At 46.5% G+C, this 16986-nt stretch overlaps 1 protein-coding gene across 2 annotated transcripts in view; it reads left to right on the top strand.

The window, feature by feature from the left end:
• Positions 1-16986, top strand: part of LOC146809901 (uncharacterized) — a 153271-nt gene that overhangs the window by 114222 nt on the left and 22063 nt on the right. Inside the window, exons 6-7 of one of the 2 annotated variants that reach the window (XM_085614396.1) lie at positions 3122-3188; positions 3291-3347. The exons of the other annotated variant lie outside the window; for it this stretch is intronic. Of the exons in view, the coding sequence (XP_085470522.1) occupies positions 3122-3188; positions 3291-3313 (90 nt within the window). The 3' untranslated portion in view covers positions 3314-3347. Of the gene's footprint in view, positions 1-3121; positions 3189-3290; positions 3348-16986 lie in introns of those variants that run through there. 2 annotated transcript variants of the gene reach the window in all.

The following is a 16986-nucleotide window of genomic DNA, read 5'->3' as shown; positions in this document are numbered from 1 at the left end:
ATCAGTGAAAACCGAGTGCAGATTCTGCCTGTATATCAGCATTAATCACGAAGATGTCAGCCTTGTGAACTGTACCTTGTGTCCCAGGCAGAGTATCACAGAAGCCCTAATTTCCTGCTCTTATCGCAATAGATTTGCCTTTGGTGCCTTTCTCTGAATTGCTCCAACTTGTGTCTGTCTACTATGACTGAACCAGTAGGCTGCAAACTGGATTTTGAGTTTTGTGTAAATCACTTTATCAACTCCCTTTGATCACACCTATTTATGCAGAGTGATCACTAGGTAATTAACTTTGGTTCGCTGTGTGTCATCCCCAAAAGTAACTGTACGTTGGCTCCATTTGGGTTCACCTCCCCTCAAATTTTGCATCAGATGCAAACCCAATAGCTTCTTATTCGGTATTCACTAGTTCATTTGAGATATCCTTTACCAGTGTCGCTACACTCAAGGCGAAATCTTAGATGCTTCACTAGAAGGCAGCTTCTTTGCTTATTCTGACCCTTACGGAGAGTACATTGGCAGTTCAAGCCACCTAGAGCGACTTTTGCCATAATTGCAATCTCTCACCATGTAAGACCCATGGGGTCAAACTGAAACTTTATAAAAAGGGATTTGCGGTCTTCTCCATGCCCTTATTTTTCTAATTATATCATACATGTCAACACATAAACTTTTAGCCTCATGAAGGTACTTATCAACACTCTGGACTCTGTTACCTCAATCATTTTATCAAAGAAACTCTGAGAGTATCTCCTTCTTTTCAACTAAAGTCTCTAAGATTAAGGCTCACATTGCCTCGCTTAATTTTTTTGCAGTTTTATGTAGCACAACAGGTCACATTCATTTTTTTTAGGCATGTGGAGATTATCAGGCTCATGCATCAAGCTAAATTGCGGTCGCAAAGGTGCAGATTCGCAGAATATGCCTCTTTGTGACCGTAATATTTGCATTTTTTGATGCATCAATCCCAAATGCAAAAATCGCAATTTACGATAACGATTTCGCTATTATGGACCGCTAAATACAGGTTATTGCAACCTGATGGTATTTAGCGGAAACTTTGAAAAATGCACTAAAGTGCATTTTTCAAAGTTTCAGGTTACACACACACATGCCCTTGGGGCATGTGTGTGCACAGCATGGGTGCACGTCACAATTTCAGGGGTGCAACAGGTTGTCCTTTGGACATCCTTGCACCCTTGAAATTGCATGCGCATATTGCGAGTACCTATTGGTACTCACAAATTGTGCATGCAATTTCCCATTTATTCCTATGGTCCTGTAAGCCCATAGGAATTAATGGAAATCCATTCCTTAATTGCGACTCGCAATTTGCGAGTCGCAATTAAGGAATGTTTAGGAATCTCTATTTGTATAGCGATTCCTACATGCATAGGCTTTTGCGAGTCCTTAATTGCGATTCCTTATTAATCGCAATTAAGGACTCTCAAAAGCATATCTTGATGCATGTGCCCCTAAGTGATTTGCACAGAATCACAGGCTGTTGAGCCAATGCCTTGACTTGAACCTGGTTCCCCAGTTCCAAAGTCAGCAGCTCTGGCTGTATCACTACATGCTGTCCTCACTTTATGTTACCATTAGAGGGGAAAGCATTCTTGAGGTGCTAGTGACTTTTGAACATGCCACCCCCTTTTCTGATCAAGAAGTGGCGTCAACTTTACATACTCCTGTTGGAAATTGGGTTATTGGTTGATTGTGGTGGGATCCCTGGTCAACCAGCAACCACAGTCCTAGTGAGGGTAAGGCACAAGCAAACCCCAAATTCACCTACCCTCACTCCCCGGTAGCTTGGCACAGAGTAGTCAGGCTTAACTTAGAGGCAATGTGTACAGTATTTGTGCAACACTTCAAACAGTGAAACAGTGAAAACACCGCCCAAAAAGATCCCACACCAAGTTAAAAAAAGAGCAAAATTTAATAAATAAAACAAGACCAAAATGACAAAAATCCAATCAGTAGAACTGGAGTTATGAATTTTTAAAGAATAAACTGTAACATAGTGCCAGAAACAGAAAGCACCAACCGTGGCTATCTGGTCACGCTAGACCGGGTCAAAGTCAAAAGTTCAGGCTGACCGAGATGGAGCTCGGGTCTGATACAGATCCAGATTAGTCCCACTGCAGATTTACCCTTGCAAGTTTTGTGCCAAGATTCCTGTACATGTTGGAGAGGGTCGCTGGGAGCAAGCAGAGCATCATGGGCAGCAGCCGTTGTGGCGCAAAGAGCAAGCAGAGCATCGGAGACAGGTGGGCTGGAGCTTTGTGTGGGCAGTCCCCTGCGGGCTGAGGATGCTGCTGTGCAAAGAGAGGGGCTTGCAGCAGCTAGCAATGATTTGCTGTGCGAGCAGCACTGTTCCGGAGTGAACAGGGCAGTTCGCAGTCACAATGAGCACAAAAGCTTGAATTAAAGAGCTCAAGAACCACACCAAGTTTCTAGGACCTGAGGGGCATCTATTGGGGGTCATTAACTTGCTGAATACAGGTCCAAGAGCTGCTGGGGAGACTGTTAAGTCCCTGAGGCTCAGATCAGGAGGCCAGCAGACTAGCCTTTTGAGTCACTCTGGGGACTTGGATTCAGGATGGCACTGAAGGTCCAGTTCTTCTTCCCCAGGCACGAGGGCAGCAGAAAACAGGTCAGCACAGCAGCTTAAGGTTCCATGCAGAGCAGCAGTCCAGCAGAGTGGCATTCCTTGCAGCAGTACAGCAGTCCTTTTTCGTGTCAGAGTACTCACAGGTCAAGAAGCTTACTGAAGTGGTGGTTTCTGAGGTACTTCTTTTATACAGAAGTGTGCCTTTTAAGTGGGGAGAAGCTTCTAGAGGCATGCTTTTGAAGTGCACAGATGCCCTGCCTGCCTTCCCTACACTGGCTCTAGACTAACTACAGGGGGTATGCAGCCCCTTGTGTACAAACAGGACACAGCCTATTCAGGTGTAAGTAAGGCTAGGCCCAGCTCCTCTCTCCCATTCTGCCAGTGATGGCCCATCTAGTCACAGCCAAGCTTTCATTATGTGTGGCTGTCTATATATGACTGACATTGACAGCAAGCTCTTTTTCTTTCTCTCTCCTCCCCCCTTCTTCCTGTCTTTTCTTTCCTTTATAGCCGATTGAGCTACATCGGGAAAGAAGAAGTTCTTACAGAACTAGAGATCGGCTGATCTCAAATTCAGGTAATTCAATGGAGGGTACTAGTGGCTTTCAATAAAACTCTGATTTTAAATAGGCAAAAAAGATAAAAATATTTGCTTTTCTTCTTCTTTTTTCCATTATAGCTCTTTCCAGGCTTAGGTCCTGAGAAGAACACCACAAATAATTGTGTTCGAAACGCGTTAACCATTAGATGACCTCGCAAGTTTCTCTCTAAAAAAACGCACTGTCAGACCTACTTTTCTTCATTGTTTCATCCTCAAGTTTCAAAAATAGGGACAAAAATGTGCATCTTAGTCTTTTGCCCCCAACAATTGATGGTTGCAAAAATATTGGAAAATAACGTTGGGCTATATTGTTTATGTTTTTTTCAGTTAATGTTTATTTGTATTGTTGTATTTTGTTTGTCCTGATGTTAGAGCTAATGTAGTGATGTATATAGGTTAAAAACCTTCAGTTTGTAAAATTAGGTGTCAAATTTTGTTTTTTGTTGTTGATTAAGTGTCAAGCCAATTTATGTGATTATGATTTAGTACATTTGGTTTATAAGGTTTATGTGAAAAATTGAATTTTGTGGTGTTGTGTTGATCAATAAGTGATCTTTCTAAAAAATGTATGGATTTGATACATTATTTGGTACAAAAATAAAAATTAATTTATAATTTGATCAAAACGAGTCCAACGTGTGGTCTAACATAAGAATTTTGAACTAATCATCAGTATTGGCATCTCATTTTGTTTCTGACATTAACTTTCTAAAAGTGGCATTTTCAGAATTGGAATTTAAAATCCGACTTTACCATAGGTTAGGATTTTATATTAGGATTCCAGAGACACCAAACAACATGTAATAAGGCAACTTCAATGTCATCCTATGAGAGAGATAGGCCTTGCAGTAGTGAAAAATTAATTTAAGAGCTGAGATCACTGGAGAGGTGTTCGGTTCTGAACTGCATTGCCCAGCAGCCCTTGACAGGGAGAAGGAGGGGCTGTGTCTTTGCACCGCTTGGGCACCATTTAAGGAGCCTTACTTGTCCACGGGATGCGCTAAGAGCACGGGAGAGGTGCTCATTTTTTAACTGCATTTTCCAGCAGCCCTTGACATGGAGATGGAGGGGCTGTGTCTTTTCGCTGGTTGGGCGCCATTTAATGAACTTTGCTTGTGCTGCGGGATGTGCTTAGAGCATAGGAGAGGTGCCTGGTTCTAAATTGCAATGCCCAGCAGTTCTTGACAGGGAAAAGGAGGGGCTGTGTCTTTGCACCAGTCGGGCACCGTTTAAGTAGCCTTGTTTGCCCAAGGGATGTGCTATGAGCACAGGAGAAGTGCTCAGTTCTGAACTGCAGGAAAAAGGAGAGGCTGTGTCTTTCCACAGTCAGGCGCCGTTTAAGGTGCCCTATTTGCCTGTGGCTCGAGATGTGCTAAGAGTACAGGAGAGGTGCTCGGTTCTGAATTGCAATGCCCAGCAGTCCTTGACAGAGAGAAGGAGGGGCTGTGTCTTAGTATTGATCGGGTGCCATTCAAGGAGCCTTGCTCGCCTGAGGGACACACCCAGGGTCATGCTAGGGTGATGACCAGGCCAAAAGTGGGCCCTTCTGCATGCGTCTTTGTCTGGGCTAGGCCACCCCCTTTTCAGGTGGCCCTCAAGTTCAGTAATCTTGCTCTTCTTTACTTTTTTACTAATTGACCTTCATAAATGGGCAATAGGAAAATAAGAATGAAAGTTGGCACAAAGTACAGTGACACTACTACTCTGAATGCTATTAAAAGTGTCCTCACGGGCCGATATTCATGTTAAATAAATAACTGGTTAATGTGCAAGAAAGACGTGGGGCAACCCTGTGGGTGGTCTCTGAAGCTCTAGTGACAGTGGAAATGCCCTGGGCTGATATATAATCAACACTCTGTCAGTTATATCTCAGTCACTCCCCAAATCTTACCCTTGAGTCTCAAATGACGCCATTTCCCCTCTTGCAAATGTTTTGTCATCAATAAAAAGACCTCCGTCTGCCAAAAAAGAAAAGGGGACGGCCTATAGTTTTCAGGCAATGAGAAGATAACATTGGGAAATTACCTATTGACCTACGTCCAGTCCATGAGTGTGCGAATTATAAGTATGGAATCTATGGTCAAACAGTATTTAGAGGGGTGAATCAAAAATTATCACAGCTTGAAGCAAGCTTAGCAAATGTTCTGAAGCTAATAGAGAAGCAGACAAGTACCCCCAATCAACAAAGCTACAGGCAAGACAAAGAAGTAGTATGGGGAGATGCTAACAGGTCAGCCAGAGATAGAGCACGTACACTTAAAAAACAACGCTATCACTGATGATATAAGAAGATCGAATGTCCCCACTAGCAGCAGCAGAAGGGCATCTCACAAGGAGCCGACCCTGAAAAATGAACAAACCCAGCAATTTTCCAAGGATAAGTTACATCTTCCACCAGAGGCCACACCCTATGTCCTGATTCTAACTGGTTTGAGGCCCACAGCAAAGGAATCCTAGCGAGATCTCAAAACCGAAGCTATTAATTAGATGGCACAAAAGGTACCCAAGGTGACCCTGATATTTCAGCACATTCTGATGGTGAGAAGACTTGGTTGAATAGGGAGCTAAAAAAACATCAAAAGGGGACTGCATAATTGTAAATTTCAGAGATCCCTATGTGGTTGAGTTTATTTTTATGTCGTTTCAAAAGGATCTAACAGAATTCCAGCCCAAAGTAACCCTGTTCTAACCAGCAATCGATCCTGAGAAGGTATAGATGAACTTGATTGGACTCATATCATCACATAAATTAGACTCTTTACTCTATGAGAGGGGGGGGGGAGTTTATCAATTCATAAAGCACAACCAGTAAATAGAGCCCAGGAAGTTTTGGGTCAAGATATACCCACCAACGACAATTTTGAATTCTCAGAAATCTTTATAGTTTCAGGTAATATAGCTGGAGTGGCCAACAAACTAAGGGCCTGATTTAGATCTTGGTGGTACCACCACCACCCTGCTGTGCCAGCGGTCCCAAGTACTCCATCAAGTTGACGGCTGTCCGCCCGCCCGTCCTATTTAGATGCATGCTCGCTGACTCCTCGTCCGCGTTGACGGAGTATTTACCGCTGCATACGCAACTCACCTCTGCCGACGAATAGTACTCCGTCGCCGTCAGGGCAGCGGGATCGCATCAAGCTGATTTAGATTTCACCGTTGTGCTGGCAGTCTTCTAGCGGTGGGCTACCGATGGAGTGAATCCGTTGCGGGACTCGGTTAACATTGGAATATTCCTGTTGCAGTAGGCTGTATGCCAGCATCACACACCTGAGGTTTTTTTTTCTAATTGTTAGCACCTGAATACCACAATATAAAACACACTCCATTTCAGACCATGAGCCTTTGCCATTCCACAGCACCACATTTGAAAGCCGAAATTTGATCACTGAAGTCAGATTATTCTGTTGCTTTTCCCTGTTTGTTGTCCCTTTTTCTTCTTTCATTGATCTGCTTGTGATTAATTAATTTGATTTCATCATATTTATTTAGACAATGCCAGGGAACAAAAATCCATGTTTCACTGAGGTAGGATTGTCAGTCATGGTGGATGAAATCATAAGAGTAGAGCCACAATTGTTTAGAGCCCAAGTTCAAAATACACCCCTATCTCAGAAAAGGGATAGGTGGTCCAGAATAAGTAACAGAATTAAATGCTGTAGCAGAGTGGGCTAAAGAACGGTGATGGATCAAACCCAGATCTGTTGACTGGGTGTGAGTGTTTGATTGGTTCTGATGCTCCGTCCATCACCACCCCCTTTTGTACCGCTTAGTTCGCCATAAGTTGGCAGGGTATGCTCAGACGTGAGTCCCTTGCTCACTTTGCCACTGGATTCAAGCAAGCCTGGCTGAAGACGGCTAAAATGCCAGAAACCGGTCCTAGGAAGCTTGTTTCCGGTCCAGGGAAGGCATGGCTTAGCAGTTCGGGCTGGACTGTTCCCATGAGGCACAGGGTCAGACTGATTTGCATATGGCCATGTCTGAACTGGGGTGGCAGAGTGGGCTAAAGAACGGTGATGGATCAAACCCAGATCTGTTGACTGGGTGTGAGTGTTTGATTGGTTCTGATGCTCCGTCCATCACCACCCCCTTTTGTACCGCTTTGTTCGCCATAAGTTGGCAGGGTATGCTCAGACGTGAGTCCCTTGCTCACTTTGCCACTGGATTCAAGCAAGCCTGGCTGAAGACGGCTAAAATGCCAGAAACCGGTCCTAGGAGGCTTGTTTCCGGTCCAGGGAAGGCATGGCTTAGCAGTTCAGGCTGGACTGTTCCCATGAGGCACAGGGTCAGACTGATTTGCATATGGCCATGTCTGAACTGGGGTGGCAGAGTGGGCTAAAGAACGGTGATGGATCAAACCCAGATCTGTTGACTGGGTGTGAGTGTTTGATTGGTTCTGATGCTCCGTCCATCACCACCCCCTTTTGTACTGCTTTGTTCGCCATAAGTTGGCAGGGTATGCTCAGACGTAAGTCCCTTGCTCACTTTGCCACTGGATTCAAGCAAGCCTGGCTGAAGACGGCTGAAATGCCAGAAACCGGTCCTAGGAAGCTTGTTTCCGGTCCAGGGAAGGCATGGCTTAGCAGTTCGGGCTGGACTGTTCCCATGAGGCACAGGGTCAGACTGATTTGCATATGGCCATGTCTGAACTGGGGTGGCAGAGTGGGCTAAAGAACGGTGATGGATCAAACCCAGATCTGTTGACTGGGTGTTAGTGTTTGATTGGTTCTGATGCTCCGTCCATCACCACCCCCTTTTGTACCGCTTTGTTCGCCATAAGTTGGCAGGGTATGCTCAGACGTGAGTCCCTTGCTCACTTTGCCACTGGATTCAAGCAAGTCTGGCTGAAGATGGCTGAAATGCCAGAAACCGGTCCTAGGAAGCTTGTTTCCAGTCCAGGGAAGGCATGGCTTAGCAGTTCGGGCTGGATTGTTCCCATGAGGCACAGGGTCAGACTGATTTGCATATGGCCATGTCTGAACTGGGGTGGCAGAGTGGGCTAAAGAACGGTGATGGATCAAACCCAGATCTGTTGACTGGGTGTGAGTGTTTGATTGGTTCTGATACTCCGTCCATCACCACCCCCTTTTGTACCGCTTTGTTCGCCATAAGTTGACAGGGTATGCTCAGACGTGAGTCCCTTGCTCACTTTGCCACTGGATTCAAGCAAGCCTGGCTGAAGACGGCTGAAATGCCAGAAACCAGTCCTAGGAAGCTTGTTTCCTGTCCAGGGAAGGCATGGCTTAGCAGTTCGGCCTGGACTGTTCCCATGAGGCACAGGGTCAGATTGATTTGCATATGGCCATGTCTGAACTGGGGTGGCAGAGTGGGCTAAAGAACGGTGATGGATCAATCCCAGATCTGTTGACTGGGTGTGAGTGTTTGATTGGTTCTGATGCTCCGTCCATCACCACCCCCTTTTTCGCCATAAGTTGGCAGGGTATGCTCAGACGTGAGTCCCTTGCTCACTTTGCCACTGGATTCAAGCAAGCCTGGCTGAAGACGGCTGAAATGCCAGAAACCGGTCCTAGGAAGCTTGTTTCCGGTCCAGGGAAGGCATGGCTTAGCAGTTCGGGCTGGACTGTTCCCATGAGGCACAGTGTCAGACTGATTTGCATATGGCCATGTCTGAACTGGGGTGGCAGAGTGGGCTAAAGAACGGTGATGGATCAAACCCAGATCTGTTGACTGGGTGTGAGTGTTTGATTGGTTCTGATGCTCCATCCATCACGAACCCCTTTTGTACCGCTTTGTTCGCTATAAATTGGCAGGGTATGCTCAGACGTGAGTCCCTTGCTCACTTTGCCACTGGATTCAAGCAAGCCTGGCTGAAGACGGCTGAAATGCCAGAAATCGGTCCTAGGAAGCTTGTTTCCGGTCCAGGGAAGGCATGGCTTAGCAGTTCGGGCTGGACTGTTCCCATGAGGCACAGGGTCAGACTGATTTGCATATGGTCATGTCTGAATTGGGGTGGCAGAGTGGGCTAAAGAACGGTGATGGATCAAACCCAGATCTGTTGACTGGGTGTGAGTGTTTGATTAGTTCTGATGCTCCGTCCATCACCACCCCCTTTTGTCCTGCTTTGTTCGCCATAAGTTGGCAGCGTATGCTCAGACGTGAGTCCCTTGCTCACTTTGCCACTGGATTCAAGCAAGCCTGGCTGAAGACGGCTGAAATGCCAGAAACCGGTCCTAGGAAGCTTGTTTCCGGTCCAGGGAAGGCATGGCTTAGCAGTTCGGGCTGGACTGTTCCCATGAGGCACAGGGTCAGACTGATTTGCATATGGCCATGTCTGAACTGGGGTGGCAGAGTGGGCTAAAGAACGGTGATGGATCAAACCCAGATCTGTTGACTGGGTGTGAGTGTTTGATTGGTTCTGATGCTCCGTCCATCACCACCCCCTTTTGTACCGCTTTGTTCGCCATAAGTTGGCAGGGTATGCTCAGACGTGAGTCCCTTGCTCACTTTGCCACTGGATTCAAGCAAGCCTGGCTGAAGACGGCTGAAATGCCAGAAACCGGTCCTAGGAAGCTTGTTTCCGGTCCAGGGAAGGCATGGCTTAGCAGTTCGGGCTGGACTGTTCCCATGAGGCACAGGGTCAGACTGATTTGCATATGGCCATGTCTGAACTGGGGTGGCAGAGTGGGCTAAAGAACGGTGATGGATCAAACCCAGATCTGTTGACTGGGTGTGAGTGTTTGATTGGCTCTGATGCTCCGTCCATCACCACCCCCTTTTGTACCGCTTTGTTCGCCATAAGTTGGCAGGGTATGCTCAGACGTGAGTCCCTTGCTCACTTTGCCACTGGATTCAAGCAAGTCTGGCTGAAGATGGCTGAAATGCCAGAAACCGGTCCTAGGAAGCTTGTTTCCGGTCCAGGGAAGGCATGGCTTAGCAGTTCGGGCTGGACTGTTCCCATGAGGCACAGGGTCAGACTGATTTGCATATGGCCATGTCTGAACTGGGGTGGCAGAGTGCGCTAAAGAACGGTGATGGATCAAACCCAGATCTGTTGACTGGGTGTGAGTGTTTGATTGGTTCTGATACTCCGTCCATCACCACCCCCTTTTGTACCGCTTTGTTCACCATAAGTTGACAGGGTATGCTCAGACGTCAGTCCCTTGCTCACTTTGCCACTGGATTCAAGCAAGCCTGGCTGAAGACGGCTGAAATGCCAGAAACCGGTCCTAGGAAGCTTGTTTCCGGTCCAGGGAAGGCATGGCTTAGCAGTTCGGGCTGTTCTGTTCCCATGAGGCACAGGGTCAGATTGATTTGCATATGGCCATGTCTGAACCGGGGTGGCAGAGTGGGCTAAAGAACGGTGATGGATCAAACCCAGATCTGTTGACTGGGTGTGAGTGTTTGATTGGTTCTGATACTCCGTCCATCACCACCCCCTTTTGTACCGCTTTGTTCACCATAAGTTGACAGGGAATGCTCAGACGTGAGTCCCTTGCTCACTTTGCCACTGGATTCAAGCAAGCCTGGCTGAAGACGGCTGAAATGCCAGAAACCGGTCCTAGGAATCTTGTTTCCGGTCCAGGGAAGGCATGGCTTAGCAGTTCAGGCTGGACTGTTCCCATGAGGCACAGGGTCAGATTGATTTGCATATGGCCATGTCTGAACTGGGGTGGCAGAGTGGGCTAAAGAACGGTGATGGATCAAACCCAGATCTGTTGACTGGGTGTGAGTGTTTGATTGGTTCTGATGCTCCGTCCGTCACCACCCCCTTTTGTACCGCTTTGTTCGCCATAAGTTGGCAGGGTATGCTCAGACGTGAGTCCCTTGCTCACTTTGCCACTGGATTCAAGCAAGCCTGGCTGAAGACTGCTGAAATGCCAGAAACCGGTCCTAGGAAGCTTGTTTCCGGTCCAGGGAAGGCATGGCTTAGCAGTTTGGGCTGGACTGTTCCCATGAGGTACAGGGTCAGACTGATTTGCATATGGCCATGTCTGAACTGGGGTGGCAGAGTGGGCTAAAGAACGGTGATGGATCAAACCCAGATCTGTTGACTGGGTGTGAGTGTTTGATTGGTTCTGATGCTCTATCCATCACCACCCCCTTTTGTACCGCGTAGCAAGGAACCTGCGCACACAGGAGGAAATTAGGAAGAGGTGGAATAACCTGCGGGGGAGGGTGCTTCTCTTGGCCTACAAGCCTCACATGGTGGCCCAGTGAACTGGTGGAGGTTCTCTCAGCCCCCCCTTACAACTCAGGCTCTGGAAGGAGAAGGTCTTGCAGATCCTACATCCTAAAGACTTGACAGGAATCTGCTGGTGGAGTGCACATTGGTGAGTTATTCTTTTCAATGTGTCACTACACCTAAATGTCCTGTTTGCTTTGAAGTTATCTGTTGCTAATGTGTGCAGCACTATTTATTTTACAAAGAAACCTAAATACATCAGTAACATCTTGTTTGGTTTTCTGTTTAAATGTATTGAGTTGTATTTAAGATAAACAGGTTTTAATAGTTATCACATTTCACATGATGTTATAGTACTTGTAAGTGTTAGTGCTCTAAATAACACATAACAGATATGTGTTTCACATAGTAAAATCTCTGTTCTCTTTCTACTGCAGATTTACACAAGGTATGTTTAAGTCACAATTTTGCAAGTGTTGTGAATGTTTAATTGAAATAACAACAACTACCATGAGGCCTTGTTTCAGTTTTGTAAGAATAATAATATTGCCATTTAATTATGCTCATTCTCCCTTTTCTATCATATTTTCACCTATGGTAAAGTGTCATTTATTGATCAATCTCTATTTAATGCTCACTTTTGAAAATTGTTTGTGTTGAGTTTTGTATGTTGTCCTTTTCTTGTCATGTAATTGGTTTGATGCCATTATCTTCACAAATCAATGTTTGTTGACCTTAAAAAGTTAAAGCATGTAAAATTGTATGCTGAATAAAAGTGGCATATCTGAAAACTGAACTCAGCACTATTTATATGATGACTAATGCTAAACATCTCTCTAAGTTGTGTAAATGTCTGTTCTTAGCCTGCTAGGCTTTGGACTGGTACATTTCACATTTATCATTTCTACTGTGTTGTGTGTAGTGGTTGGTAAATTTCATGTACACTTACTAATTAATTTTTCTTCATTTCAGGACATCTTCTTACCTGTTTATTTGAAGTCGTGTTGTATGAAACATAAACTGTTTGTATAATTAACTACATTTCCACTGAAAGATCTAATCATGAAATTCAATTATTTTTCCCTTTTAGTTTCCTACAATATATTTGCTAAAAACTCATTGGATGTATAATCCACATTTTTACAAAATATAATTTTTGTTCCATTCATTATTGGTACAACAGCCAGAGCATATGGCCAAACATCTGTGTCTCAGGATACTTCCACTCCAGCCCAGGATCAAGCCTGCGGGGAGGACTCCACTCCTGAACGTCCGGATGAATAGGATCTGCCTTTTCCATCTGGTCTGCATTGGCAGATGGCTCCAGTGAGTCTCCTATAGGCCACAACTACACCTCCCACCCCAGCTGTTACAACACCTCAGCAGACGGATACCTCAACTTTCTGTGTCCAAAGCAACATGGCACCCATCTTGTGCCCCCCAGTCCTGGAAGGTGTTTCACCACCACCTACAGTTCAGCCAGGACCCAGAGGGACAGTGCCCACTGGCTCAAGGACAGTGGGTGCAGGAGTTGTGGGACGGATCCTGTGAGCCAGCATAGTGAGGCCACTGGGGTCACTGTCACCCATGCCACCATCAACCAAGTTTTGGGAGCCCTCCATCAGTCCCAAGACATGATAGGCCAGGTCCTTACAGAGCTCCAGGGCATTAAGCAGTTGTAGAGGGAGCACAATGTTCAGATGGATAATCTGAACTTCAATTTGGGCTCCCTGACTGGGGTGCTGCAGGACATTTACACCCATATGTGCAGGGCTTTTCCTGCACCATCTTCCCCTTTCTATGGCCCAACTACAACTGGCCCTACTAAATCTGCCACAGCCACAGAAAGGGAGGCCCTGTGACAAGTGGCAATGCCAGCACCCACCTCAGTCCCTGCAACTGTGGATCCACCAGCCCCCGCAGGAGCACATGTTCATTTGGACCATCAGGATAGGATGGCAAGACCCCCACCACCACCAAGAGATGCCAAACCTAATGTTTTTCAGTGTGTGATTACTATTCACTCTGTGGACTATTTTCAGGTACATTTACCTTCTTGAGGCCAATTGGACATTGGACTTCAAACAATTTTGGCTCACCAATTATGGTTTCATTCATCGTGATTTTTCTTCTTTTTTTTACGCTCTATTTAAATTTATTTGCTTTTATTTAATTAAAGCAAAAAGAAAATAAAAATAGTCCAAGACTTATTTTCTGTATTTCTCCAATTGTTTTGCCTTTCATGATACTTTTCAAAATGCAAACAAACAAATGATTGTTTATTCATAAATGAATTGAAAGTAGGTAATGTTTCTCACTAATTTCTACCATATCAACAAAATACACATACCAAATAAATCATAGAGTGTTCTGTCAATTTTTATCAAAGATGACAAACCACACATAATACAAATAGTGCCATTTTGACACTTCCACACCTTGCCACCATGGAAGAAGGTGCATATAATCAAAGGGCCCGATTCACAGAACTAACTTAAGACAAAATCCTAAATTTACTACCATTTTGGTATTCACAGATGGCACTTACTCATTTTGGTATTCACAGAAGGCACTTACTCATTTCGGTATTCACAGAAGTTAGGAGTCCTAACTTTAGGACTCCTAAATGCCTTCTGTGAATACCGAAAGTCTTAAAATTAGGATTTTTCTCAATTTAGTAGTCCTAAGTTTAGGACTCCTAACTTTAGGACTCCTAAATGCCTTCTGTGAATACCGAAAGTCTTAAAATTAGGATTTTTCTCCGTTTAGTAGTAGTATAGTTAGGACTCCTAACTTTAGGACTCCGAAATGCCTTCTGTGAATACCGAAAGTCTTAAAATTAGGATTTTTCTCAATTTAGTAGTCCTAAATTTAGGCTTAGGACTACTAAATTGAGAAAAATCCTAATTTTAAGTCCTTTCGGTATTCATAGAAGGCATTTAGGAGTCCTAAAGTTAGGAGTCCTAACTATACTACTACTAAACGGAGAAAAATCCTAATTTTAAGACTTTCGGTATTCACAGAAGGCATTTAGGAGTCCTAAAGTTAGGACTCCTAACTTCTGTGAATACCGAAATGAGTAAGTGCCTTCTGTGAATACCAAAATGAGTAAGTGCCTTCTGTGAATACCAAAATGGTAGTAAGTTTAGGATTTTGTCTTAAGTTAGTTCTGTGAATCGGGCCCAAAGAGTCTGATTTAATAGGCAAAATATTAGTGGATTATATCATCAGCTGGAGCCAGATCTTCTGCCTCACAATAGGAATTGCACAACAATAACACCAATAGTCCTCGATCCTGTTAGTACTCACTTTGGGGGCCAAAGAATCATTCCAAAACACTGTTGCAATAACTAAGGGAAGGTCACAAGCAACTTTAACTGGTGTGCTACAAGAAGTTCTATTTACACAGATGAGGCGCAGCAACATATTTATACACTTAACACAAAATGTGCATTTGGCCAATGTGAAGGTGGATGATTATGCTTTATTTAAGTACCACATGGTGTTAGAGCAAATCAAGTAACACATATTGGCTTGGTGCTACCATTCAACACAAAACAAGTCAAATACAATCTTTAAAACTAACTTCCCTTCAATCACTCTGCAAGTTGGCTCGGTACTATATATGTGCATCCCCTGCGATCCCCGCCCCCTCTGTCCCCATTCGCTGCCCCCTGCCACCCACCTCCCGTCTCCCAGCTGCTCCTCCCTCCCACTTCCCCCTAAATGGCGGCCGCTGAGCGGCCGCGCCACTGGTGCAACGAAGGAGCGCCTAAGGCAAGCCCGTCTGCGCCCGTCCACGCCCGTCCACGCCTGGACCGCGCCCAGCGCCAGAACCCCAGGCCCCCACACCAGCCATGAAGACCGCCTCCGATACGACGCCAGCACCCTCAATGCTCTCAACTCAGGACGGACCCTCACCTGCTGCAGGGCCGCCCCGAAGCGAACCCACAGTCCCTTCGCCTGCCGGAACTGCAGCTTCTCCTTCATCGAAGACACCGAGACACCCACCACGACAGAACACAACCAGCTCCGATGCATCCTGATCAACACCCGCTCCGCACACAAACACGACGTCGAGCTCTGGGACCTACTCGACACCGCATCACCAGATGTCGCCTTCCTGACCGAGACCTGGATGAATGAAGTCTCCTCTCCAGACATCGCCATAGCCATCCCCGATGGATACAAGATCGCCCGCAGAGACCGCACCAACGGAGTCAGAGGAGAAATCGCCATCGTCCACAAGAAGACCATCAGGGTCTCAACAAACACCGACGACACTTTCAGCACCGCCGAACACATGCACTTCCAGATCCACACGGACCCCAAGACCACCCTAAGAGGCACCCTCATCTACAGACCACCCAGACCCCGACCACAATTCTGCGACGCCATCGCCGACTTCATCAGCACGCATGCACCCGACCTCCATCGACTACATTCTCCTCGGAGACCTGAACTTCCATCTGGAGAACAACAATGACAGCAGCTCCTCCACCCTGATAGACAACCTCAACAACCTCGGACTGGAACAGCTTGTCAAGACGCCGACCCACATCGCCGGACACATGCTCAACGCCATCTTTTCCTCAAGCCCCCACGTCTCCTTCAGCCACGTCTCCAAACCCACCTGGACTGACCACCACTGCATCCACTTCACCTTCCGGAAACCTGTCGCATATTACCGCACCCTACTGATCCCCCGTCACTGCTGGGGCAAAATCACCGAAGTACAACTGCAGACAAACCTCACACTCAACCCACTGACCAACCCCTCCAACCCCGACGTTGGTGCGCGCACCCTCAGACGATGGATGGACGACTGCGCCAACACCTTAGCCCCGCTGAAAAAACAAACCCTCAAAGACACCAGCAAAAGAGCCAACTGGTTCACCCTGGAACTCCTAGTGTCATAGCGCACCTGCCGGAAGTTGGAGAACATATGGCACAGTGTGAAGTCGCTGGGCAGCCGCGCAGCCCACAAAGACGCCATCCGCAATCACCACCACCTCATCAGGACCGCCAAGAGGACCTCCTTCAAAGACCGCCTCAACAACAACGCACACAACAGCAAGGAGCTCTTCAACGTCGTGAAGGAGCTCTCCAACCCCAGCTCCAACGCCAACGACATCCCGCCGTCGCAAGCCCTGTATGACTCCCTTGCCATTTTCTTCCACCCTAAGATCGCCGACATCCACGACAGCTTCAACCCCCGGACGACCCTAACAGGCCCCAACACGCCGGACCCACCACACCCTACCGACCACAACCCCCTGACAACCTGGGCCAACGTGAGCATCAAAGACACAATCAAGACCATGGGCACAATCCACTCCGGCTCGCCTTCTGACCCTTTTCCTCACCACATCTTCAATAAAGCCGGCAGCTCCATCGCACCCCACCTGCGCAACATCATCAACCTCTCCTTCGAGACCGCAACCTTCCCTGAGAGCTGGAAACACGCTGAGATCAATGCCCTACTGAAGAAACCCAAGGTGGACCCGAGCGAACTCAAAAACTTCTGGCCCATCTCCCTGGTTCCGTTCCCAGCTAAGGTCATCGAGAAGATAGTCAACATCCAGCTCACCCGCTACCTCGAAGACAACAGCACCCTGGACCCCTCCCAGTCAG

Source organism: Triturus cristatus, chromosome 7 (genome assembly GCF_964204655.1).
Source record: "Triturus cristatus chromosome 7, aTriCri1.1, whole genome shotgun sequence".
NCBI lineage: Eukaryota > Metazoa > Chordata > Amphibia > Caudata > Salamandridae > Triturus > Triturus cristatus.
Note: the sequence above shows the minus strand (reverse complement) of the source record. Positions and strands in the feature narration are given on the sequence as shown.